The 25,796-nt window shown below is 44.5% G+C and overlaps 3 protein-coding genes across 3 annotated transcripts in view; 1 reads left to right on the forward strand and 2 right to left on the reverse strand.

Annotated features, from left to right (window-relative positions):
• The window catches only part of LOC131266890 (triple functional domain protein), a 66,464-nt gene extending 50,431 nt beyond the window's left edge, over positions 1–16,033 (reverse strand). The window contains exons 1-2 of the mRNA XM_058269571.1: positions 15,668–16,033; positions 7,263–7,875 (exon numbers count right to left, since the gene is read on the reverse strand). Coding sequence (XP_058125554.1) covers positions 7,263–7,875; positions 15,668–15,846 — 792 coding nt within the window. The 5' untranslated portion in view covers positions 15,847–16,033. The remainder of the gene's footprint in view (positions 1–7,262; positions 7,876–15,667) is intronic.
• Positions 16,034–21,774: 5,741 nt separating this feature from the next.
• On the forward strand, positions 21,775–22,542 carry LOC131267499 (uncharacterized). Its single transcript, XM_058270392.1, has 2 exons — positions 21,775–21,913; positions 21,991–22,542. Exons 1-2 carry the CDS (start codon positions 21,838–21,840, stop codon positions 22,527–22,529), a joined length of 615 nt encoding a protein of 204 aa, XP_058126375.1. The 5' UTR covers positions 21,775–21,837; the 3' UTR covers positions 22,530–22,542.
• On the reverse strand, positions 22,498–23,884 carry LOC131267498 (congested-like trachea protein). Its single transcript, XM_058270391.1, has one exon. The coding sequence runs from the start codon at positions 23,652–23,654 to the stop codon at positions 22,749–22,751; it is 906 nt and encodes a 301-aa protein (XP_058126374.1). The 5' UTR covers positions 23,655–23,884; the 3' UTR covers positions 22,498–22,748.
• Positions 23,885–25,796: the final 1,912 nt, after the last annotated feature.

Raw genomic sequence — 25,796 nt, forward strand, 5'->3', positions numbered from 1 at the left:
ATTTCAAAAGCATAGGGGATATTTTCAATCGGAAGAGAGAACATTGCAATCATAAGGGGAATGTGTCAGACAGCATACCAAACGGGTAGTTTTGCAACCGTTTAAGGGAACAAGCTGTCAATCCTCGTTTGCTGTAATTTCTTTGTTTACTTTGATCCACGTCGGAATCATTTCATGTTTACCACGAAGGATCTATTGGTTGAACAACTAGCATAACAACTCGAAATAAAAAAGGTGAAAAACGGGAGAATGTTTTTCTATTTTAGTTGAAAACAATTTTCTTGATTGAAAATACGGCTTTTCAAACGTTTTTTTGTCGATAGGAACATCATTGACTTACAATTACGTTGAGCTTAGCGAAGGTGATCGATTTCAAAGTTCCCTAATTGTGTTTGCACGATTCTCCTTGTGCTATTTGTAATATTCCGGTGTATGGTTGCAAAGTTCCCCGATGTGTATGTAAACATCCCCTGTGTCGATGAAACTCTTCCTCTACCACTTGAAACATCCTTTTTATGGACCTAAAACCCTGTAGTGTCCATCCAAGTATATGGGTAGTTTGAAGGTGTGCTCTGTCATAGGTAACATTGCGGTAAACCGCTGGGGTATTGTTTCCACCGGAGGCATTTTGTCAATGTTTCGAGCCGAATAAGCAAAATACTTGACTTTTCGAGACGGAGATAAATAGAAATGGACACCTTTTTCTCGCCGGAAGGCGGACAAACAACTTTCGACAAAGTGCAAAACAATACCATCTCTTGTCATCTCAGCGGTGTCCACAAAAAAGGAATTGTTTGCTTTTCCATTGCACTTTGCAGCATTTGTGTTTTGTTTTCACGATATATTTTTCTCATCTCCACGCAAAGTTGCTACAGCCCGGCGCTAGGTAAGGGAAGGTTTTCTTCCTGTGTCAACATTTCGACAAGTCTGCACAAATCTAGGACAAAACCTCCGCACACGGCACGGCCGCTGCAACCGGTGTCGCTCTTTCTCTGCAAGAAACGGGGCTTTTGGCCTGGTCGAAACGGGAGGGAAAGGGCGACAAAAATACAGAAAAGGCACACTTCAGAATGGTTGGCCTGGTTTGAAAAATAATTCCTACCACACCGTTTACGTTTCAACACAGAGTCGTTCCCTCGAGAGACTATCAATTAGTTGGACCGTTTTTTCCCCCCTCAACAATAACAACAACCATCGGTGCCCGGGTCGGGCGCGTATCGTTTTCGAGCATGCAGCACAAGAAAAGAAAACCGAACGAAGATAGCCCTAGCATCTTAAGACAGGCTGGCGATAGAATTTCAGATAAACATCATTCATGAAAATCAAAACAACACCGGAATAAAAATTAAGCGACGATTAATGTGGCCATTTTTTCTGCCGGTGCCGATGGTTTCTACTCGGCCGAGCGAGTTTTCCGCACGTTGGAAAAGGAGGAAAAGGGCCGGGCGACGGGGATGAGGCCGGAAAAAACCGTTCATTATTACTTAGGCTTTTTTTTGGCGCAGCGCAATATCGGGGCGCGCACCCGCAAGCACCGAGCTCGTCGGCCGAAGTGGAGACATTTTAATTATACTGCCAGCAAATTTGCTGCCTGTCCGCCGCCTCGAACGGACACTTACGTTACGCCGGAAAAATGGGCTGTAAAAGTGGAAAACGTACACTCTCCGTCGTGTGAAAGCGCGGTTCACCCGGCCGGTTCCGAAATTGATTAGATAATTTCCACGGCCAGGGTTTCGTTCGGTGTCGGTGGCGACCGTGACGGCTGACGCACATGCAGTGGAACGAGAAAGGGATACAGGGAGGGGGAGAGAAAGAGAGACAATCACTCCGAGAGCCATTATAATCATCATCATCACCATCGACATCCGCGATTCCGGGCTTCGTCGGAGGAACCGGAGCAACGACGACGACGCCGACGACAACAACATAGCACAACACACCTCGAGGGATTGTTTCACCTCGAAGCATCTGCGATGCCACCTCGCGCGTAGGGTTTTGCTCCGGAATCGGTATGATCTCTAACGATGGACTGCACTCACTTGCCTGCGTTTAACGCGATCGCGACGGTATGATTAAAACCGAATTAATTACCATCGTTTTTGATGAATAAACAACGAAAAAGTGAAACTCTTTCACTGGGCGCGTAAGAGATGCAGCAGCAACGTTGTTCGGACGCAGATCGTTACTTTCGGTCTTTAAAGGAGGAAACGGATGGCGGAACACCGCAGTTAGCAAAAGCTTATGGCAGCAATTCCCTTGCAGCACACCAACAGTTGGCACTTTGGTTCGGGGAGAAAATCGAACCCATTTGGTTCGGGGCTCTCTAGCCGAGATTTTCTGCCGACGATTTGTTTTCAAGGGTAACCGTTTTGGAAGGCAAACGGGGGAAGTAAAAGTTGCAATTACAGAATAATTGCACCCGTTTTTACGGACTCGCGAACTGATCGGGCGAAGTAAGTCAAACAGTAATTACCACAAACAAATGTTTGGTGAAAATACGTCTTCGTCTGGTGGTGCGTACCGTACTTGCTTCCATTTAAAATTAGGACAAAGACTGACCACGTTGAATGCCGTGTTCCTTAAAACAAAAGACTAGGTAAATGATCAATTTTTATCTACTTTTATTAAAACTATTCTCAAAACAGGATTTTCAAGATATAAGTAACAAAAATCCGAGGATAAATACTCAAGAAGAAAGAGATATTAACCATGTCAATACTATATTTAGATGAGCGACACAAAAATCTGAAAAAAAATATTCTTGTAAAAGCCTTTTCAATCAAGATTGTTGTTTTCAACTAAAATACAAAAACAGTCTCCTATTTTTCACCTTTTTTATTTAAAGTTGTTATGCTAGTTGTTCAAACAACAGATCCGTCGTGGTAAATATGAAATGATGCCGCCGCGTATCAAAGTAAACAAAGAAATTACAGCAAACGAGGACTTTTATGGGATTGACAGCTAGCTCACCTTTGTTATGAAAAAAGTTATGAACCATGTCAATATTTTATCTGTTTTTCATGGCTTTACGAACTATGTCAATATTTTATCTGTTTTCTGTACAAGTATTGACACGTGATTTAAATGAAACATACCTTGTACACATTTTTATTTTAACCATATCTTATACAGAAAAAAGTTATGGAGCATTAAAAACTCTATGTTTAACATGAATAATAGTGTCACGTTGATTGGGTTGCATGAAAGAGCTGAGTAAACTCATCTGATCGGATGGCTTAGTAAACACAATTGTTCAGGTGGTTCTTCACCTCAGTGACTAGCTTAGCTGATCCCTAAGCTCATCAATCTCGGTTGCTCCGCCACCCATATATGACCTGCCATAAAAAGCAGAGTAAACTGAATTGCTCAGGTGGTTCTTCATCAAGCCTAGCTGATCTGTAGGCTCAACAATCTCGGTTGCTCAGTAAGCGTCTCAAACAACAAACAGGAGCCACCAGTTGGTAGCCGGGCAAGACCGTTGTGGAGCTACCAATTGTGTGTTCTAGGCAGGTGGCACAAATCTGTGATATGAGCAGGTTACCCACGACCCAACATCAGTTAAAGTTGGTGTTCAATGTGTCCACTAAGGTTGTGTGAGAGGTTGCGATTCAGAATAATGAATTTGGACGATTCTTCGCATCGTTTTAGAGATCCATAAATCTTGTAATGAGTGATTCATGAATCCCAAATATCTCCCAGAGAACTAAAGACCAAAAAATTGATAGAGAGACCCCCTTTTTTTGGTCGCATACTCCACGCCAATGAAAGAATCATTAAGATTCATGAAAGAGCCAAGAATGATTCATGAAGACTCATGAGGGTTTTGTAAGATTCATCAAAGTTTGAAGATCCGAATCCCCGAAGATTTATGAATCAATCGGAATGAGTCTAAGATGAAAGATACATGGATGAATTTCGTCTAAAGATTCATTATGCATAACATTTTAAAAGAAACGTAGATTTAAAAAAATACATACGTGCTAACTGAAGATGTTTGAAAAAATGGTAACAAACATAGTGAAACACTTAATGACAAAAAAAGTTAATAAACGTCTATACTAAAAAAAAGGTATACGACCGATAAGACAACCGTCAATCAAATAAACATTAAGCGAAGTAATTAAATTTCCCCTTTGTATGGTAAATGCAAAGCAATCCAAATAGGCCGATTGATTTACGTAAATAGTAGCCTTTCCAGCCTATTGTTGTTAAAAGAGGATCACTGTCGAACGATAAGATGATTTCACTGTTTAAAATTCCGCTACAAAAGCGAACGCACTGTACGTTCTCCTTCCGACCCCATACCCCCCCTCTCCGGGTTTTAACGAATCGCCTCCGGAAAGCCGGATATTGCATATCATTGCAACCGCAACCGATCCGATCGACGGCTACCGCGATCACATGATGTTTCCGTTTAATGATCCGGGGGAGCCGCGTTCGGGTTTCCGAACCCGGTGGCACAGACACAAACGAGAGTGGAGTGATTAGTGCCGCTTCATGGGGCCACGGAAAATCACGTAAACGGATAGAAAATAGAAACATTGCACACCGGTTCCGCGCGCACAACCCAAATGCCGGAGCTGCAGATGCGGAGACGCCGAGAAGAAAATCCTCTGGACGCAGAAAACTTCGGTATGGGCGATGTTTATGATGCTGGGTATGATATGTTCAAGCGCCCATTGTTTACACGTCGCCTTGTGGGCCACCGATGGTCGCCGGCTGCCAAGTGTTCTCCCCGGGGGATCAGCTGGGTCGGATGGATTTTTCCGATTCGGCGCACGGTTCAAACGGACAATATGGCGTCGTCGGATGGAGATGGAGAGCACGTCGACCGCAAACCACCTTCCCCCGGAGACCGGATGGTAATGACGGCTCACGATCCGCGGCGACGATGAAATGCGGCTTCCTGAGGAGTAACTGATCTTCGACGAAACAAACGATACAGCACCCAAGCACCAAGGGAGGAGAGAAGAAAAAAACCACCGCCCTTGCGGCATCGCTCGAGAACTTCATTACGTAAATTCGATGCGCTTTGTTGGGAAATTTGATGATCCCTCGCCACAGCACCGAGAGCCTGAGGTGCGTCTGACTCTTGCTCTGAACTTTCCAAACACAACGGTTCGTGAAAGTGAAATTATTTTCGTACACCTCCACCCCCAACAAACACACACACTTTGTATCAGTGCACTCGGTTTGCGTAACCGCTTGTAGAGTTCGATCCACCCCACGACGGCAGGAGAAAAGGGACACAAACCACGGCACAAACTTACATACATTTCCATTCATTCATAATAATAACCGCGTCCGCCGCAGCAAAGCAACCGTCTGCGGAGGAAGGCTAAATTTTCCCTCCCAACCCCTCGCAATACTCCTCCCCCGGTGGGCGGGGGCAGAACGAACGCGGAAAGTGAACTTTGTGAATGAAAATTACAACGAAACGAAATCCATGTTTTCGACCATTCCGCCGGTTGACGAGCCGGTGTTGTGTGGTGCTTCACCGCTGTAAAGTAATTCACTGCAACAAATGTCGACAACACGCCGGCCTTTATATCGACCCCTCGGCAAAAAACATAAAGCTGATCAACAGACTGTGTTTTGAAAAAAAAGTACAACCAAGTACTAGGGGCACTTTTCGGCCGGTCGATTATTGCTGCGTTTTGCTGCCACCAGTTCACCATGGCTGAGCAGATACTTAGATGAACTATCTCTAAACCGAGGCTCCGAAGCGTGTCCGCTGGCAGACATGTTACGCCAGGCACGTTTTTGGTATGTAATAAATAAAACATTGACCTAATTATTTAAGGCTTCTCCTGACAATACTTTCGATTGCGCCAGGCTGTTGGGTGTCCAGTGGGTGGAAACATTTATACAAATTCTTGAACCGGGGTCAGTGAACTACGGCCCGTCAAAGCATTGAGGTATTCGGAGCGTTGATGTAGGTGTTAACTGAAATTGCTCAATCACGAGTTCAGCTGAAGTATTCGTGTTAGAAAGAGGCGTTATTTAAATTTTGTTGCACGCGCGAATCTGACAAATATCCCAAAGTGCATCTTTTGGAATATTTTACCATTAGTTTTTCTACCAAGAGCTAGAAAAATATAAATTTTTATTATAATGCACTCTTACTGTACAGAATGCACGTAATCCGACATTACGACCGACCATGATCAGAGTTGCATCTTATCTATCTTTTGCCGAGATTTATTTCTTTGGACTTTTCAACCGGGTTCATGTTAATTTCGAATCATTCTCCTAAAATAAATGAAATTCCGATTCTTTATGATGCGCCAAATATTCCTGAACCCCCAAAAATGCATGGATCGCTTTAATTTTGTACATTATTCATAATCCTACAAACCCCTCCTAAACACATTAATCGACGCGTGGAGATACCGGGATTTTCAGATGATGTCATAACAGTAGCAGCATTATTTCTAACTACAGCACATGATACTCCAACAGCATCAGTTGATTTTATAACGCGATCATCTGACAGCTCACAAAAAAAAAAAAATTAAAAAACGACATGCAGTTAACATGAACATCAGCACTGTTTGTTTAAAAATTCCTTTAGTTTTCTAATTAAATTAAAGTGATTCATGCGAGATGAAAACACCTACTATGTAGATCAAGCTTGGAGTCTCATTCGTGCGATATACGTTTATTTCGTGCTAGTTACGTACATCGCTCGACCTGCCATACCAACTTTATAACATCAATGGCAACGGTTATAATTTCTACTGACAACGCTATGATAAACATGATCGCGTAACAAAATCAACTGGTACTGTTGGAATATTATGTGCTGCAGTAAGAATGAATATTGCTGCTGTTATGATATCATCTGAAAACCCCTGTAAATAATTGATTGATTCATTTTAACATTCAAAACAAAATTATTTTCATAGATGGCTTAGTATATCGGCTTTCTAGTGCACACTTTTTATTTGAAATTTAAATTTTTAATTAAAAAAAATTGAAAGGAATTTAAACTCCATTCAATTCTGTTTTTTGTTTTGTTTTACATCAAGCTAGCGGAATGATGAAGAGGAGTATCAAAAAGTTAAAAACGGTCAAAATGACCCCTAAAACGCATTCAGACAAGATTCCAAAGCAATGTATCCTAATGTTAAAAATTGACCCCTAATAAACAATAATATCGCAAGATTTCAAAGGAATGTATTCTAATGTCGGATTAGTGAATCTGATCCCGCATTATCGAACTCCAGACTCTTTCGGTGACCCATTCCAAAGGGACTCACCTGATTCAACGCGGACGCAATGTCCGGATTGTGGCACTTTGCCGGGGACGAAGTCGAGTGGCAGCCGTCGTCGTTCCGGTTCGAGTAGGTTGTGAGCTTGCCGAGCAGCTTCTGGCCCTGCAGGTCGAGGTCCTCGATCGGCAGCTTCAGGATCTTGCGCTTCATCTCGTTGTGCGCGTCGATGCTGTGCTTGACGCCGTTCACGTCCTCCGGGCACTCCGAGTGCGTGAGGTCCTCCTGCAGGTCGTCGATCCGGTCGAGGATGTCGCTCGCCTGCCACAGGAAGTCCTCGAACGCGACGCGCAGATCGATCCACAGCGTGTGGTCGTAGTGCAGGAAGCCCTCGAAGTCGGACGTCAGCTGCGACGGCTCGACCAGCTTGCCGAGCGACTGGATCGAGATGGTGGTCGTCTCGAACTTGTACTTGGAGCTCGCGATCGACGAGCGCTGCTTGTGCCAGAAGTTGTCCGGCTTGATGATGACCGCCTGGTGGATGACGTCGGTGCCGAAGTTCTCCTGCAGCACCTTCAGGATCATCTTGGCGCTGGCGGCCGTGTTGCCGTTGCCCCGCATATCCACGATGATGGTGAAGCCGAGACTCTTGCTTTCATCGCTGCCGGTTAGAAAGAGAACAACGAAACCGTTTTAATAACGCAACGAACCTGGACGGGCGTAATTAGTATGCAACGGTTGCTGGGGCTCACAGTCAGTCTACGGGAATGATGGTAGTGGCATTCTGGACGGGTTTTTTGGCACGCCGAGAAGCCGGGGGGTTTGCAAAAGCGCGTTGGAAGCGCGGTGCTGCTAAGAATTTTTAACACCCGCCAGGGTCTCCGCCTACGACGCCTCCCTCGGGGGAACCGGTGGGAAGTGAGCGGCGAGGCAGGTGAGAAGGAAATCAATTTTATATCGTTACGCTTCAAGTGGACGCAACGCATGCAAACCAAGTCGGCCACGATCCGCGGTGAAGATGGAGGCCGCTGTGGATTCGAGGGGATTTAAATCCAGCAGCAAAAATAAAAAGACCATCAAGCTGGTGTGTGGATATAAACGGATCTTTCGTCTTGGCGTGGTTTTTCTCTCTTTCGCTTCTCTACCCCCTCCCCGGTTAGGTATTCACACCACAATCCGTATCACATCCGATTTCGCGGATCGAACGGACGTCGTAAAGTAGCACAGCGCAGCGAAACGTGTCCAAAATTGGCGCTCGCGGGTTGAGCGAGTGGGTTGTGTGAGTGGGTGGGAAGGTGGGTGGGCAGGCTGGGGCTAATTTACAAGTCTACTCCGGTCGCCGGTGCAAACGGAAGATTGCTCGGCATGGAAAAACGAAAACAAAAAAAAAGGGGGATGCATAGTACAAAACACTTGACCAAGGGTCGCTTGCTCCCGAGGCACGGGGATGGTGGAGTAGTAGTGGTGCTAGTGATGCTAGTGGCCACTTCAGTATTGAATCGTGGGCCCCCCTTCCCAGGGGCTTGTATCGTCGGTTGTGATTTTAAATAGATTCGATCGATACTCATTTTATTTTGCAGGTAGTTTTGCTCGCACTAGAACATTATAGGATTGAAATTGGCTTTGGTGTTGGAAAATGTGGAATTGTAATCATCTTGCATCAGAACAATTGTCCAGCTTTCCGTTCAATTTTAGAGTACTTAGAATTGATAACAATGAATTTCGCTCATAACATCTTTGTCCATCTTTCTAACAAGCATGAGCATAAAAAGGAACTTTAAAATCGGTCTCTTTTTTTTTAAATTTATGAAATACTTATTCTTTGCACTAGAGATGAATTTTGACCAATTGTTAACATTTTATGATTAAAATATGTCACACTACTAAACGAAACGAAATGTTATCTTTCGTGCATAAATCGAAAAAAGCATATAAAATTGGTCGAAAATTACCTAGTTTTATCAATTCGACCAAAATCACTGTTCATGGTGCAAACTGGGTCAGAGATGTGCAAAAAAGTTAGTTAAAACTGTTGCCAGGCATCAACGAACCGCCATAGAACCTAACAGAATCAACATTAAATATAGAAAACTTCTAAAAATAGTCCAAAAATCAATTAAACTTGAATAGAAGTGTCCAACTTTACGTTTGACTAACCAATTTATGGCTTTTGCAGTTTTTCGAACATTGCGCCGCTTGGTGACCGGTTTTTAAGCTTCTTGTTTGCACATGTTTCGTAGAAAGACGGACAAATAAGATGAGATGAGTGAAATTCATTGTTCTAAGTACTTTAAAATTAGAAGGCAAAGCCAGACAATTGTACTTTTTTCAGGTGAATTTTCTTTACATTGGCTTCTTGAATGCAGGATTACATTCTACTTTTCTTCGAATAGTTAGAAAACAAAAATCCATTCAACACACATAATCACAAAAAAAACAAAACTTCAGGTCACATCTTCCTGAGCTTTACTTGAAGCAAGCTTCGTTCTAGTAACCTTGCTCGGACAGTATAGATATCCATGGTTATAAAAAGCAATATTTTCTATCCAACTGGGCTTGGAACAAATGGTTATGGAATTTTATATTTGTCTAATTTTTCATACTTTAACTACCAGAAGCTTAAAAGATATAAAACATAGATAATTTTTAAGCTATTTAAGTTGCTGCCAACATGTTGACAGACAAACTCTGCATTCGTAACATTTTCAAAACAGTTTGAGCATCTTTTGTAGAATTCAGGAATCGAAAACACACAGTGGGAAGAATTCCTGGTCTTCATGGAGTCGCAGAAAACGAGGAAAACATGCTGCTCGAGGACCAACATCGTCATCATTCGCTAAAGAATGGAAACGAGATAATTTAGCGTCATCATTGCCATCGAATAACCATCTGACCGACCAGTGGGTTCCGTTCAAGTGGATCTCGATTATTAGAGCAACCTGAATCGAACCGGCGAATTCCCGGTGCGGTCTTCGGAGCAGCGGATCGTGCGCAACCCGGAAGCGGTCTAGTAAACGTCTCGGCTCTTTTCTACCCCTCTCCGGGGGGTCGAGAGATGTTGTGGAAAGTGAAGTGAAGGCTCGCGAATGATTGAAGACCCGCGCGCCGTTGAACCCGACGGCCTGGAGAGAAAGAGGAAGGAGCGTGCGCGGCGCAAGATGGGGTGAGAGTGCTTTGCATCCGTCCGCACCAAAACACGGGTCCGCCGATCGTCGGTGTTGTTGTTTTGTTATTGGCGCTATTTTTGGAAATGGACCAATCGAGGTTGTTAGTTTCAAGAACTTGCTCTCCTCCCAAGAAAAAAACATCAACATTGTTGGTGTGCGCAGGGGTGGGGAAACTCTCACGGGATTATCGGGTCAGGACAATAAAAAAACAAGTAACAGAATCCCCCTCGCCCGCCAGTGTCTCCTTCGCTTTTCCGTGTGTCGGAATGCTCCAATTGTTGTAACGGGCGGGTGCCGCAACAAACCGACCGAACGTCCGGTCAAAAGAAGGTTGTGTATCTGTCCGGCTGCGAGACACTGTGGCAGTATAACCCCCCTCACCCGGTCTGCAACATGGCCCACCAGCAGCAGCATGCCCTCGGATTGCCTCCTCCGTTCGGGTGCAATAAATAATTCAAATTCGTTCGACGGAACGAACGGACGGACGGAAGCATTGACGAGAGTGACCTTACAGCATACGTGTATGTTTCTGTGTGTATGTGAAGGATGCGGGTGGTTCTCTTCGATGACGATCTGCTTTAGAGACCGGAAAATACAGCATCGCGTTCCGCCCGGACGGGGAAAAAAGGTACGTCGCTTTCGGGGACGCAAATCCATCCCGAAACCGGCGATCGGGGGGGACAGGACCGGTAGGAAGAGGGCTGGGTTGCAAAGGTCGGCCGCCACGCTACGGATGACGCAAAGGCCGAAAAGAAGCTTACCAAATAAACCGACGGTCTCGCTAGAAATGGGGACGGGAACGAATGGTGGCGATGGGGCCTTTGCCATCATATTTTTCCCACATAAACCGCCGGCTTGCCGATCCTCAAGGGAGGAAAACCAAGCCAAACACCCAACAGCGTCAAGCGCCAAGTGTTGCAAGAAAATGCTGGTCGTTTTCGGCAGAGTTTATGAACATTATATTATGGGCAGGTCATTCCGGTCAAATATCAAATATGCGCGACTACACGCATTACGCATAGGGAAATCTAACCATTTCCATGTGTGTGGGTTGAAAAACCCGCTCGTGTGCATTATTGGGACATTTCACAGCTGCAAATTCGATCCCCTTAATGGTCTTACACACACCCGACCGAGTGTGCTAATTAACAACGATTCGCAAACACATCTCCCAAGCAAGGGCGTAATGATAGCAGTATTATAAATGATGCACATTTCAATTTATGAACTTCCCTGCAAGTTCGGGCGTCGCATAGGCTTCACCGACCACGATTGATCAAAACCGAACCGTGACAAGGGAGTGTGTGTGGGTACATTTTAACTACCATCCGTACCACGCGGGACAACCCTGTTACAGATGGCGAACTACTATTTGAATGGCCAAATTGCCCATTAGCGAGCGCAGGTGATCCAAGCTGCATAATTTACCGGGGCGCACTTTCGATGCATTCGATCGATCCTGCACGTGCTGTTGCGGCCATATGGTTGGGGGGAAAGGGGAGTTTGTGTGGCATGTGAGATGCATAAAACATTAAAAACAACAGTTCACTAATCAGCAAGGCGAATCGTCAAACATGCTAAATCACGGCGTGTTGCAGCGCATCCACAATAAGTGCATATATTTTTGACTACAATGAATTGTGATGGTTTATGTTACACGCAACCCGACTGGAGGGAGAGCTTTGACGATATCTATCTCCGGTGAAACAAGGACAAGTTCAACAGAATCAATGTGGAAACTATGGAAAACTAACCTTGCGTAAACAGTGGGAAACAATGGGGTGATGAATATTTTAATACACATTATGCGAAAATTCATTGAGTACTTCATGGCACAATATTGCGTTTGTAAATAACATGTAGGTCGATTAATACTGTAACTTTTTGCATGTTTTCTTTTTTGTGCTAAGTTAGCTTCGGAATTGATTGTTAGAACTATATTGGTTTAAATGAAAAAAAAACATAGTGTGAAAAGTGAAATTCAGCAGCATTTGCAAGAGTCTAGACCAGGGTTCGGTATACAATTACTTAAAAGGGTCGCATGATTAAGAGGAAACCGAAAGCGCGGGCCGGATACCTTAAACGATGATTTAATTTTAAGGTATCCGGCCCGCGCTTTCGGTTGCCTTTATAATAGTAGTTATATAAAAAGGGGGAAAAAGATAAAATATTATAAATTATATCGTACAACTTTTTTAAACCTTTTCATACTTATTCTCGATGAATTTCGATTTTTTTTTCTACATGAAATAGGAACACCTCATTCAACAACTTTAATCTTCTTGTATGGCTAGAAAACAAACTAAACACTTTTTGTATAAACCACTAAACCATTCTTATGGGCCGTATAAAATCAGTTTGCGAGCCGGACTTTGCCGACCCCTGGTCTAGATTATTTGAAAGAAAAGTAGACTGCTTAATTGAATAACATTAAACTAGTACATTAATGCAGCTTGACCCAGAATTATTTATTATGCGTATAATTTATTCACACCAGGTCAAGCGGGCTTTTTGTAATTTGTCCGTGTAAAGATTTAAACTAAAAAGGCATGGGAGATGGTAGAGCAGATCGTATTTGTTTAATGTTACTAATAAATTTGAACATGATTATGAAAAAAAACTTTGTATGAACAATGGATCATGAACAGAATAGCTCTTTTTACTTGTAGGTTGCAAGATTTCTTTTAAAACAAATACATTTCAGGGTGCATGACAAATTTGAGCGGTAAATTTATGAAAATATAGAAATTTATGAAAAATAGAAAACGTAACAACGTTGACCTAAACGAGCGTTCGGTCGGCTACCAATCTCTTATTTCACGCCATACATGAAAGATATAATACGATCGATAAATGTGTAGAAATGGAAGTTTTTTAGTCATGAAAGTAATGAAAGTCATGAAACCCCATGTACGGTTAAATTTATCAGGGTATATTGTCAAATTTCGATAAAAAATCAATAACATCGATAGGGTTTATTTAAACGGTATGAAGCTCAAAAATAATCTTATCGGTGTTTATCGACTCGGTATCTAAGTTTCATGATGCCTTGATGGGCTAGACAGTGCTCCAGTCAGAAATAATTATGATATATATCATATATATTTATTTTATGAATTAACTAAATATAAATAATACAATATAAGCCTTTCATACCCAGAGAAGTGGACTGCTAGTGATGTTGGAAAAACATATATTGTTTAATTTCCCTGCTTATAAAAATGGATTTTAAAGTACGGAGCTTATCATGAATGCTTGTTTTGATTACGACTAAAAAGTAACCAACCTTTACGGCGTTCTAACGAGCGCACCCAGGATGAGCAGATAAACCCCCCTTGTAAACGCATCTTTACATCCACCACTTGTGCGGTTTGCAAGAAGCTTTGGGTTTGAATGTCCCTAATGAACAACATTGTCGCGCTCGGGATTTTTATTGTTTGTGGGCCATTCTTTCAACTCGCATCTAAATGAAACCATGCTTGCGTAGTTGACTTGCGGACTACCACCGGCAGCCATCGTCATCGTCATCATCATCATCATCCCCATCATCGTCGTTGCAAAGATGTCGTAATTGTCGTGAAAAACCTTCTCACCACCATTACGCTGACGATGGTGGCGTAGTTGTGCGCTCCATAAATAGAGTCATAGTACCGGGGGTTTGGTGGCATTAACTTTTTGCTCAGCGAGTTACCTGCCGCGGGCTGTGGAAAATAAGGAACGCATTGCTCCGTCGCTGTCTCTGTCTCCGCGACATCCTGCCCACACCCTTCTGTGGTGGACTTTCTTCTTGTCGCCCCAGGTGCACTAAGTACCTTTTCCCACTTCAATCCAATTAGACAAACCCGGCATCCTGGCGCATAGAATTGCGGAGGTGTACGGCGAAAGGACGAAAGTGAAAGAGTTTCAGTGGAAAACGCGTAGGCGTTCGTCCATAGGGTCGTTTTGGTGTGTATGTTTCGTGTCTCGCGCAAAAAAAAGCCGCCATCCATCCGTTTGTCTATTTTCAACCGACGTGTGGGATGGGGTGAAGGGAGTTTTCAAAGGCGGGTTTTGTTCGCCACCCTCTCGGGCAAAAGGTTTTATACCGAACGGCAGGTTTGCGGAAGTGGACCCTTAAAAAAAAAAGCGACAGAAGAAGTTTCTTTGCAAATTGACGGGTGCATTGACATGACGAGCGCCAGGTTCAATTGTCAACTGCAGGCGAATTTCCAGGGATTAAATATAAATTTTAATCCGTCTCCTATTTCCAGCCATGGCTCCCAAAGCGCCCCCAGCGCGAAAAGGGGTTGTTCTAAGTAGGAAACTTTTATGTTATTCCACTGGGAATTACATTTCTACGGCACGGAAGCAAAAGCGAAACGACTCTCGAGGACCTTCCGGGAAATAACATTGCACACACTTTTATGAACCTCAATATTTTTGTTTCATTACAAATTTCTCGAGAACCAAACTCGTACCAAAATGGCTGGTTTTCACCGGTTGCATTACGTTAACGTTGGATAAGTAAACCCGGCCCCAACCTGCAGGACATGAAGCACAGCTACTCAACGGCCACCACTCCCAGGACTCTCCAGGATCTTTATTAACCTGCATTCCCTGCACATATGCTCGACTTGCTGCAGTCGTGTGGTGAAATATGAAAACATGAAACGAAACCGTTGCGCTAACCGAAGCAGACCAACATCTAATATGGCCTCTGCAGGCCATAACAACAGCTGGAAGGAAAGAGGGAAGGAAAAAAAACATAGAAGAGGGCAGAGGGGTCGTAGAATTTGCGCCACCACGGTATGCTCATTACGGACGCAGGTCAGTTGCCAGCCATTTTTTCATGGCCGTTTATGAGGCCGCCCTTTGGCGGGTTTCCGAAAAACGAAGCGGAGCACCAACAACAAACTCGGCACCCTTGGCTAACTGTTTTTCCCAGTTGAAATGGGAACCGTTTTGGTGGAACGGGGCTTTCTCTAAATGGTTGTCACCAAAATATTTAACGTCGCGTTGGAAGCATCAAGTCTGCTAAATTTTTCGTAATCATTCAAAGAAAACTAAAAAAGAAAAAAGCAAACAAGTAAAAGAAACCCCAAAAACATAAAAATTTAAACCATTAAAGATCGAAATGTGACTGGTTGAAACATAAACGTGCAAAAGTACGGTATTTAAGCAATTGATGTTGCTTTCTTTTTCAGTTGAATTGCATGTGTAAGAAAGATAGCGGTAAATTGTAATATTTATGTTCATTGAGTTGTACTGTATTGTATTGAAATTGTAGTTTTTAAACCATAAAATTACCTCGGTATGTTGATGAAGTAGCTCATGATGCGCTTGATGTCTTCCGGCTTGATCCGCTCGCGCTTGGTCGTGGCCGGGAAGCAGATGATGGGACCGCCCCGATTGTCCCGACCACCGGATAGCAGCGCCACGCGCTCGTTCAGCAGCGGCAAAATGTCCAACGCCCGGTGTCCGTCCATCGTGGGATTCCGCTGACGATTCGCGCTTCCGGAATTCTACGCTTCCTTCGTATTGGGTCACTAATTGATTGGGATTGATATATACGGGACGCTCGGAACAAACCCGATTGCGTTATCAAGCGGCGTTGCTGTTTACAACCAAGCTTACACTGATTTATTGCATCGCGTCGTGATAAGAATCGCTGGTTTTGCTCGGTTTGGGGCAGTTATAAAAATAAAAATCTCCGTACAACAAGTACGGACACAATCGTGCCGATGATCGGGAGGAAAGTTGTTTGGGGGTTTTTGTTGTTATTTACTCTTGGTGTTTCGTTGCTTTTGCTTCTGTTTATCACTTGTTTGCGTTTTGGGGTTTACGGAGTAGCTTTCCTACACACTTTCTTCTTCATAGGACACTGGTTTCCATGGATTGCTTTGATCCCTTCGGTGATGTTTCCGGTTCTTTCACGATTGATAACGCGGATCGCCGGGGTGGCGTTTTGCTACCGGAGTTCGACTTCCGGTGGCGCAATCCCGCGCTGCCGTTGGACGTTCCCTTCCGAGGCGCTTCGCTGCGCATGCTTCCGACCGCTGCGGAGGACTCCAATCTAGCGACCGGAGCGGAAGGCGGCACTGGCACCAGCATTGCCGGCGCCCGGCGATGACAGCTCACAACAACAGCGTCGGTGCCGTTGGTTGTCGAAATTCGTGTCGGGCACCGACCATCACTACGAAACAGTTGCGACCGCACCGGGACGACGATGGCGGTGGCACATAATGATGCCCGATCCGGTTTCCGGTTACCCGCGGGATCCGGTTGCGCAACCGTCAGTGCGGCGGGGGCCTTTCGCTCAGCAGCCGATCAACAACTTGCACGCGCACATTTAAACCACACACCGGAACGAACGATCCGCACGATCCATCGGCGATATTTTTAACTTTCTTCTATCGTAGCTGCTATGCACTATTTCATCCAATTATCACTAATGCACAAAGGCGCACACCAAAACCCCCAGCGAGCCCTTAGGGGATGGAATTTATCGCTTCTTTCGCCGTCATCGCGCAAGATCGCACCATAATCCACCAACACAGACGGTAATCACACACACATACACACACGGACACACAAATACACTCGCTATAAACACCGGTGCGGTGTACAAAAATGCTTAAAAAACATCAAAGCCTACTAGCTGCAGCATACACTAAACGGAAAGCACTTTAGCCATTGCACATTTTGCACACCTTTTACTACGAATGTCGCATACAAACTTTCTCTAAAGCATATCGAAGGTATAGTATGGGTTATTTCGATGTGGTTCTATAGAGACTTGGAAAAGGAAGGAAATTATACTGTTAGTATTTCTTGTGCCATAATAAACTCCAACTGAAACGTTATTAAATATTGAAGTTAAACTTGGTTAAGGCTTATCGTCGTGATTGGTCCTATCGATTATGATACACGCACTCGTTTAACTGCCACGATCCATTTTATCAAACCAGAAAGGTGGAAAGGTATAACCTTTTTTTGGCAGAATCTTAAATTCATGCCAGTACGTGCGTTATCGTACCGGAAGATCAAATATTTGCGCTCATTCCATCGTAAGCGTGACACGTTCAGGAAGAAAAATGTGACATCGAGGGTGATTTTTCTTCCGTCTTGAACGTTCTTTTTCCCTCGTATTCAGCATCCGAATACCGATCGGGTTGGGGCATCCAGTGCCGTGTGAACAAAGACGCGTACATCCGCTCAACGGTGCCATGTTATCCTTCAAGTGTTTGTCGGTTCTGTTGCACCAGCAAATGCACCGGGCAGGTTCTAAAATGAACAAAAGACTGAGTATGGTTGTACGTTGAATTGAGAAAAAAATGCTTCAAATTCACACATCAGCCGTGGGCTCATAAATCAAACCCCAAGCGGTTCTGGACCGTGGAGCAGGAACATACATGGGCCTCGCGTAACGCGTCTTCCATTTTTCAGTCTTTCCCTTCTGGACTCTTCCGGTGGTCGGTAAACGAACGTGTATGGCTGTTGTATCCTTCCCTTTTTTTACTTGCCCATGTTTAATAGCATTATTGGATCTGGACTAAACGCATTATTACCCTGCAAACACTCTACAGACACAACAAGACCAACCAATTATACTCCGGACCGCGGTTTCTTCGTCCACAGAGATGATGCTTATTTGTATTTAGTCCGGTTTGCGGATGGTCTTCCGCACGAAAAGTTTACATATTTTTACGCACGGTTGACTGATTAGCGCTTTAGCGGTGTTCGGCGTTGCTAGCCATACATCCGGAAGTTGTGTACAGGTCCGCACGAAAGCCACGTCCATCTTGATACAAATTCCCGACCGGGGAAATCTCTCCGGTACAACAAAGCAGCTTGTTTTAAAACAAAGGTTTTTTAATGCCACCTCGTATCTCGCCGTCTACAGATGATTTCTGCGGTTTCGTACACTCGTTATTTTCACGGCCAAACTACGACCCATTTGCGTTTTCAGCGCAACAGCAGGTTCGACACATTTGTGCTTTTGGAAGGTTGCGCCTTTTGTTGCTTGGAGCAACCAAAACAAAAAGCCTCTGCTTTCGGCGACGCGCACGCACGCCAACTGCGATGATTTTCCGATTTTTCGATGGAGTCGCGGGCCGAGAGCGAGAGGGAGAGAAAGAGAGAGAGCTGAACGGTTGGTCTTTGAATAAAACGGAGCAAGTGCGAGATGAGCGATGGAAAGATGAAGCATGGACATTAAAAACAAAAAAAAAACAAAGAATGTTGCTGCTTTCCTGGCAACTGTCATCTTGGTCGATTTCATTTCGAGCGAATCCGTGTTTCCGTTTGTTTGCTCCCGGTCGTTGGTTCGGGTGGGATGGAATCTCCGACGTCTTCCGACGAGGTGCCAATTTCCGGAATGTCTTCTCCATCCGACCCGCCATTGTTCGAATCGGCCTCCCTCCCCGTGCAACGATGCGTGCACCACCGCCCGCGGGGATCGATGACTGGAACGAAGGCGATGCGCTGCAACTACTGCTGCTGCTGCTGCTGCTTTACATCCTGCCAGCAGACGTTCGCAGTAGCCGCAGAATGGGGTTTCATTCATTTTCCACCATTCCCTGGCAGAGTGGATTGCCAGTATTGACGGAAGTTAGTGGAGCGAATACAGCGACCACCCTATAGGCCAGTAGCAATATGCACCAATCCCTTGGCGGAAAACACAACACAACACAACATAACAAGAAAACATACTGCTCCATATTGATGCTCCAGCGTAAAAGCGCTCCAGCACACCTTCACATAAAACATCGTCGCACACTAAACACAACCGTATTGCGGGATCCGAGGAAGAAAGAACTCCCAGCCCGCGGAAGAAAACAAGAAAGAACACACTAAACAACTTATCTTCGCCCTTTTTTCCCTTGCGTTCTTCGCCAACAACTTTTACCCTGCGGTTCTTCTTCTCTTTCGCTCATCTCCCGTTTTCACGCACGCATACAGCAGAGCCCTTTTGCTAGGCGTTCTTGCTGAATGCCTTTTTCCGAGGTTTCTTTTCGTTTTTCCGTTTGCCGCAGAACCAATCTTCCAATCTTCAGCGATGACGACGACGGCGACGACCACCGACAAAGGATTTTTGGCTACACCGTGTTTTCTTTTTGTTTCACAAATGCGGTCTCGCATTTGACCCCTTCTTCCTGGTGCCCTGCGGCGGGGCGACGTCGGTCGGAATAATGGTCATTACGATCGATCGAAGCAAACTTACGACGGGCCTATGTTGCCAGATGCAATTTGTACGCAGTTATGCGGAGATTCATGCAATAGAGAGCACATGCGAGCGAAACGCAAATCACTAATTTCGGGGGAAAATCACTGCCATCGGGTGTTCGGGAAGAAAATTTCAGTTGTTTCGCGACGGGACGCTTTTTCGCTACTGAGTAAAGTAGAGATGGCAGAATCGGGATTTGGAAAACTCGATCAGGGGTGGGATCCCTTTGGACGGATTCGAATCAGATTTGATTCGTTTGGGAGTCTATTTGATCCGATTTGATTCAGACTTGATCCGCATCTATTTGTGTTTAATGTGACTCGATTGAGTCTTTCTTTTTGGTGTCTGTACAGTCAGTATCCGACTTACGCGGATAATGGGGACCAGAGAAAACCGCGTATCTCGAATTTCCGCGTATCTCGAATATTGCTTGACACATAGTTTATACTAGGAGGTAAGAGATCGAGCTCTTGTGTATATGTATCATAGGATATTCAATTTTTTTCTTTGTCCATTAATATGAATGCAATGCAAGCGTATTCAAACAACATAAATTGCAACAAACGAAATAAACAGCGTAAGTTATGCAAATGCGTAATTTACATATTTATTCGTGTGGTTGTACATCTCAGGAATTAAAATCGATGTAATAAACCCATTCTACTGTCAAATTTTGAAAACCGCGTATCTCCGAATCCGCGTAAGTCGAGAACCGCGTAACTCGAGAACAGACTGTATATCTTTGATATATTTTTGGTAAAAGTGTAAATGAGACCCCGGGCTTCGTTTTTACGGTCGTGCCCTCACCTCTTGTGCTACAATATACCTAAACGTATGCAATTGGTGATACATAAATTCGTTAAATCAGACCTACGAGTATTTGAACCGTAGTGTGTACCGTTAATTTCGGCTATGGAAATCAACCTAGGCGTGGGGACTTATTTCTCCAAATTATAACAAACTCTCTTTTTCAATAGTCCTAGCGCAGTCCGCTCGCTGCGCTTGCTGCGGGCGCGCCGCCGTTTCCAAATAATTTCTTCGGCTTAACTCATTGCTGCATGCTGTCCATCATGTGTGGTATGATTTAAAAGGTAACTTAACATGTAAAAGTAGGGGGTTCGCGACAGCCGTGTGGGCTACCACCGGGGCCGGTTAGAAAATCGGTCCATGAGCGCTGGGGCTCACCACCTCGACGGCGTGGGTTCGAATCCCAACCGAGACCGGACCCTCCCCCTGTACGAGAGGACTGACTATCCACGTACAACAGGGAAACAAGTCTCGTAGGCCCTTGAAGGGCAGGCATGATCAACAAGGTCGTTACGCCAAGAAGAAGAAGAAGAACATGTAAAAGTATATTAACCTACATTCAACCTCCACTGCGTGATTAGCTTAAACCGTTATGTTCTTTTAAGCGAAAAAAAAATTAAGCAATTAAATATTCGAAAAGAATGCATGCGTCGCGCTTTGCATAGCTTCAGGCGCTCAATGTAAACCAGTAGGAAGAGGAGAATCTAGCCCGGGGCCTCATTTGCTCTTTTACCTATTTTTTTTTACAAAAAAAAGCGAGTTATCAATTTTTTGGTTTGAGGGGGATCGGATGTGGAGATACGGATCTTCGACCGGATTTGAATCGAAAGAATCGAGTCCCTGAAGCGACTTGGGTTTCCCATCACTAAAACAAGGAATTCAAAAAACGAAACTCAGAGCAGTGTTGCCGGTATGTTCAAAACATTTACCATTTTACGAAGATTATTTCAACAATTTTCAAACAAGGAGTCACGATTTGATAAATAACTTTTTAGACCCTAGACCTTCAAGAATAGACTCTTCTTAGTTTCTACGAAAAATCATTGTATGAGAAAGAAACAGTCGTTTGCAATTCCAAAGTAAAGATTCTTTGTTTCACAATTTATGCAAGTTCTCAGCGGTTTGCATATGGTTCAGCTCGAGGTGTGTTACTTAAAATAGTGTCAAATGTATTCATGTTTTCCCAGTGTTGAAACATATCAAATGTTAAGCACTTTGTTAAATTACTTCTTCTAATTTCAAATCAAATCTAATATCAAATCAAACTTGCTTCAAAAATACGTTTAGTGACAACACCTTGTACTGTAGCCCTTTGGGCAGTTGGAGTAATGTCATTTTTTTAAATTCGTATGTTTGTTTTTTAATTGTTTTGAAACGTAACGCGTCGTTTTGGCGTCCGTGCCCAACGAATTTGCCATTAAAAAGATCTCTGTTTCGCTCCAAAATGGATATGGATCCGGAAAAGGAAGAATATGAATTGCAGCATTTCAACTTTTCATCGGAGGAGATTGTGGCACAGAGTGAGTAAGCGTTCGCTAATTGTTTCATCATTGTTTGCATGGTTTACCAACTGTCTCGACCATCTCTAAACCTACAGATACACAAATGGTTCAAACACTGCTCCGGTCATCGTTCTCCGAGTTTACCGAACAGTTTATACAGAAACAAAAAATCCCACCAGCCGCCGCCGATCAGCTTCGAGCGAATTGTACCAAAACAAGCATCGACATGTACAACGATTGTCTTCCGGCAATCAACGCGCTGAGTGCGCTGTATCGTGAAACGTTTACCATTCCCGATAACGTGCTGCTACCGACGGACCTACTGCAAACCCGTGGCCAAACGGAGCAACTCGTCAACGAGCTAGCGAAGGAGGTACGCAATGCGAAGGAGGCCGTAATGCAGGGTGCTGTGTTTCTTGCCTCGTTAGACGCGGAGGTTGAATTGCACCAGGCGCTCGAGCAGTGTCACGAAGCGGAAGATGCCGTTGTGGAACTGCTGAAGGATTTCCAGGAGGAGGATGTCGATTCTGATGAGGTGTCGGATTTGGTGAAGCGATTGGAAATCGCCGGCATTATCAAGAACGATTGGGAGCGAGAAAGTGTCGAGTTTGATAATTTTTTATTACAAAAATAACAAACAGCCGGTGATTGTGCCCTTATTAAACAACAAAATCTGTCCCGCAGCCCCGCAAATACCTGTGTTAGCTGTATCTTGTTTCAACTATAGCTTCGAGAGGTCACGATGTTGGAAATATTCTAAAACTGGATGAAAATACGCAGTCGGTAACGAAAGATAACAAAAACCAAGCACTAAAAGAGAGCCCCCATCCGCGATTGGGGAAGCGATCCGTCTCTACAGTCCCGGTGCAACGATGTTGAGGAATTTCATGAAAATCTCCACACCGATGAAGCAGGCCGCATTGGCCGGGAACGCTCGCAGCATAACCGGCGTGACGCCCTTGTACAGGGCCAACGGTCCTTCCCGGCGCATCAGCTCCCGAAACACGTCCCGGATGCCGTTCGGGTACGTTCCCTCCGGTGCAGTCTGCAGTCGCGATTTCAGCACATCCGCAGGCATACCGATGGCCCAGTTCGCTATGCCGGCCATACCACCGGCAAAGATTGTCCCCAGCAGGCCAATGGAAGTGTCCTTCTTCTCGCCCTCCTTCGGTGCCAGCGCCCGCTGGATGTACTCGTACGTGAGGAAGTACATTCCGGACGCCGGAACGTCACGGAGCAACGTGGCAAAGGCACCCTTGTAGATGCTACGCATGCCACCCTCCGCGTACAGCTGCTTGGCACAATCGACCATTCCGCTGTACTTTTGCGGTGAGTTACCACCCTGCTGGATCTGCAGCAAACACTTGATCCGTTCACCCGGTGCCATCACGGTGGTCGTAAAGATGCCCGAAAACGCTCCGGCGGCAAACAGCTGCGTGTAGTTCAGCTCCTCATCGGGCGTTTTCTGCTGTAACCGCTTGCCCACACCGAACCCGAAGAAGCTGACGGCAAAGATCGGCGCCACACCGGTTATGGGGGCCGACATGCCCTTGTACAGTCCCCGGAAGCCCTCGCGGGCGATCGTCTTTTTGGCGCAGTCCAGTGTTCCGGCGTACAAGGGCGCTTGGCCAGCGGCTGGCAGTGGCATGGTTTGCAATCGCACCTTGATCGTGTCAAGGGGATGACCGGCCAGCACTGTGCACACACCACCAAACCCGCCAGAAAGGAAGTACTTGATCGGGCTCTTATTTTCCGACATCGTGGCGTTCGTTGATCCTTTCTCTTTTATTGTTGTGTGTGATGTAAACACCGATCGATTGCGGGTGCAGAAACTAAAACGATCAACTCAAAACCGAAACTAATGTGAACCAAACCGGCTACACTACTCGGCAGGCACTCTTTTAGGCAGGAACTAGCGAGCGGGGCAACCTGCAGATAACAAACAGTTTAACTAAATACCACCGTGATGGGACAGGATTTGTTGGCAGTTCAAAGTACACGGAATAGATAACCAAAATACTACAGTCTTTTTCACAACAATTCATTCGCGAATCATTTTTCCTAAACCGTGTAAATTATATTTAGGTAATTGTGTGTATAAAACATCGAAATGTTGTAAAGTATAACAGATTTAACGTTAAATCAAGGGTTAAACTTTTAATTATAGTGTAAAGAAAACTTGTGGAAAACGAAATTATACTGATAAACACCGTTGACAGTAAATTCGTGACGTATCCGATATCTGGTATTGAAATATTTCATCGAATTATTTCAAAGTTAACTCTTGCATACGTAGCACATGGATGATTGAGTAAATAAAATGTTATAAAAGCTATCAATTTATAATTTAAAGAAATTCGTTTATTATTTCATCTGTTCGTCAGAAAACCTTGGTTCATCTTATCTTTAGCGAACAATCAGTCTATAACGTTATTTATGTAATAGATGAATACATCATTCTTGAGTATCACGGCACGGCAGGAAAAAGGCTCGAGCTTTCAAAACTTTTTAAATTTATTGTTGTTCCAGCATCATAACTCAGAAATGATAGATTTGTAACATATTATTTTGATGAAATATTCGAGGATTCGCGATCGGTAAGAGGTTACGCAGGTTATATGTACAACAGGCTCAAGAACGCCGAGGCTCTTCCTAGATGGCGTGGGTTCGAATCCTAACCAAAACAATACCCTTCCCGTTACGAGAGAATTGACCAAGGATATGATCGAAAACGACAGTTAAGCTAAAGAAACGGATAAAAAATCATTGCAACTGAAAGAATTCATTGGGAATATTTTTTTGTAAACCAACTGAGTGCATATATGCAGGGTTCACCCTGCAATATACTGCCTCGCGTTATTTTAATTATGCATGATTGTTTGAGTCAAATCGGATCTAGAACGAAAAGAAAAAAAATTGAAAAAAAACAACAAATAATTGAATTGTCAGGGTCATCTAGCAAATGTTTTACATTAGTATTGAGTTCAAACTCAGGTAGATTGCAAGATGGACCATGTGATGTTCATCTAAAATATTCACTCAGTTTTCCAGCAGCATGGATGTGCACTATCGATGTTAAAAAAAAAAAAATTAATTGGAATTGAGATTCAAAGGCATCCACAAGCCAGACGAACACATTACTTTGGGCAAAAAGGTTGTCCAACGTCGACCATCCTTCCAGAATTTCTTGCAACGCAACGAATCTGTTTGAACTGCACTGTGTTTAAATGCTTATAAGCTATAGCCTCGCCTAACCTGGACAAGTTTACTGCAACATCACTAGCCGGCTTCGTTACCCCATGGGTTGTAATTTGCAAATTAGCAGCAAAATTTGAGGTTACATTAAGATAAATCGATTCGCAAAGGTAAACCCGACTGAATCCAGAACCGTATCTGCTCATCTATTTCTGGACCGGCACGGGCCCAAAAGGGGCTGGGCCTTGGAAGGGGTGTGTGTGGGTGTATGTGGTTTCTTCCTCGTTTTGGGTCGGTACAAATTGGGCCTTTGATTGATCATCTTCGCTCCCGGTGGAGCCTTTTGCTCAGCCCCAGCGCCACCTGCCCTCCATCGTCATCCCCGCCTTGTCCAGCGAGGGAATGTGTGTCTGTAATTCCGATCCGGTGCTAGCAGCGAAGGGAAAGCATCGTTCCTAGCACGTTCCAACGTACGCACAAGTGAAGGCATGTTACGCATTCCGCTTCGTTGGGGGAATGAAACACTACCCCTAGCATAGCAGAAGCGGCATTTTTCTCTATCACGGCACCAGCTACGAGGAGGCAGATCCAGTGCGCCAGCCAGCCTTTTACTTGATTATTTATTTACGGATCTTCACACATGCTTAACGGGTTCATCAAAAATTCAGGTGAGATCGGTATGAATTCTTTCCGGTACGCCATCTGC

Source organism: Anopheles coustani, chromosome 2 (assembly GCF_943734705.1).
Source record: "Anopheles coustani chromosome 2, idAnoCousDA_361_x.2, whole genome shotgun sequence".
In the NCBI taxonomy this organism is placed as follows: domain Eukaryota; kingdom Metazoa; phylum Arthropoda; class Insecta; order Diptera; family Culicidae; genus Anopheles; species Anopheles coustani.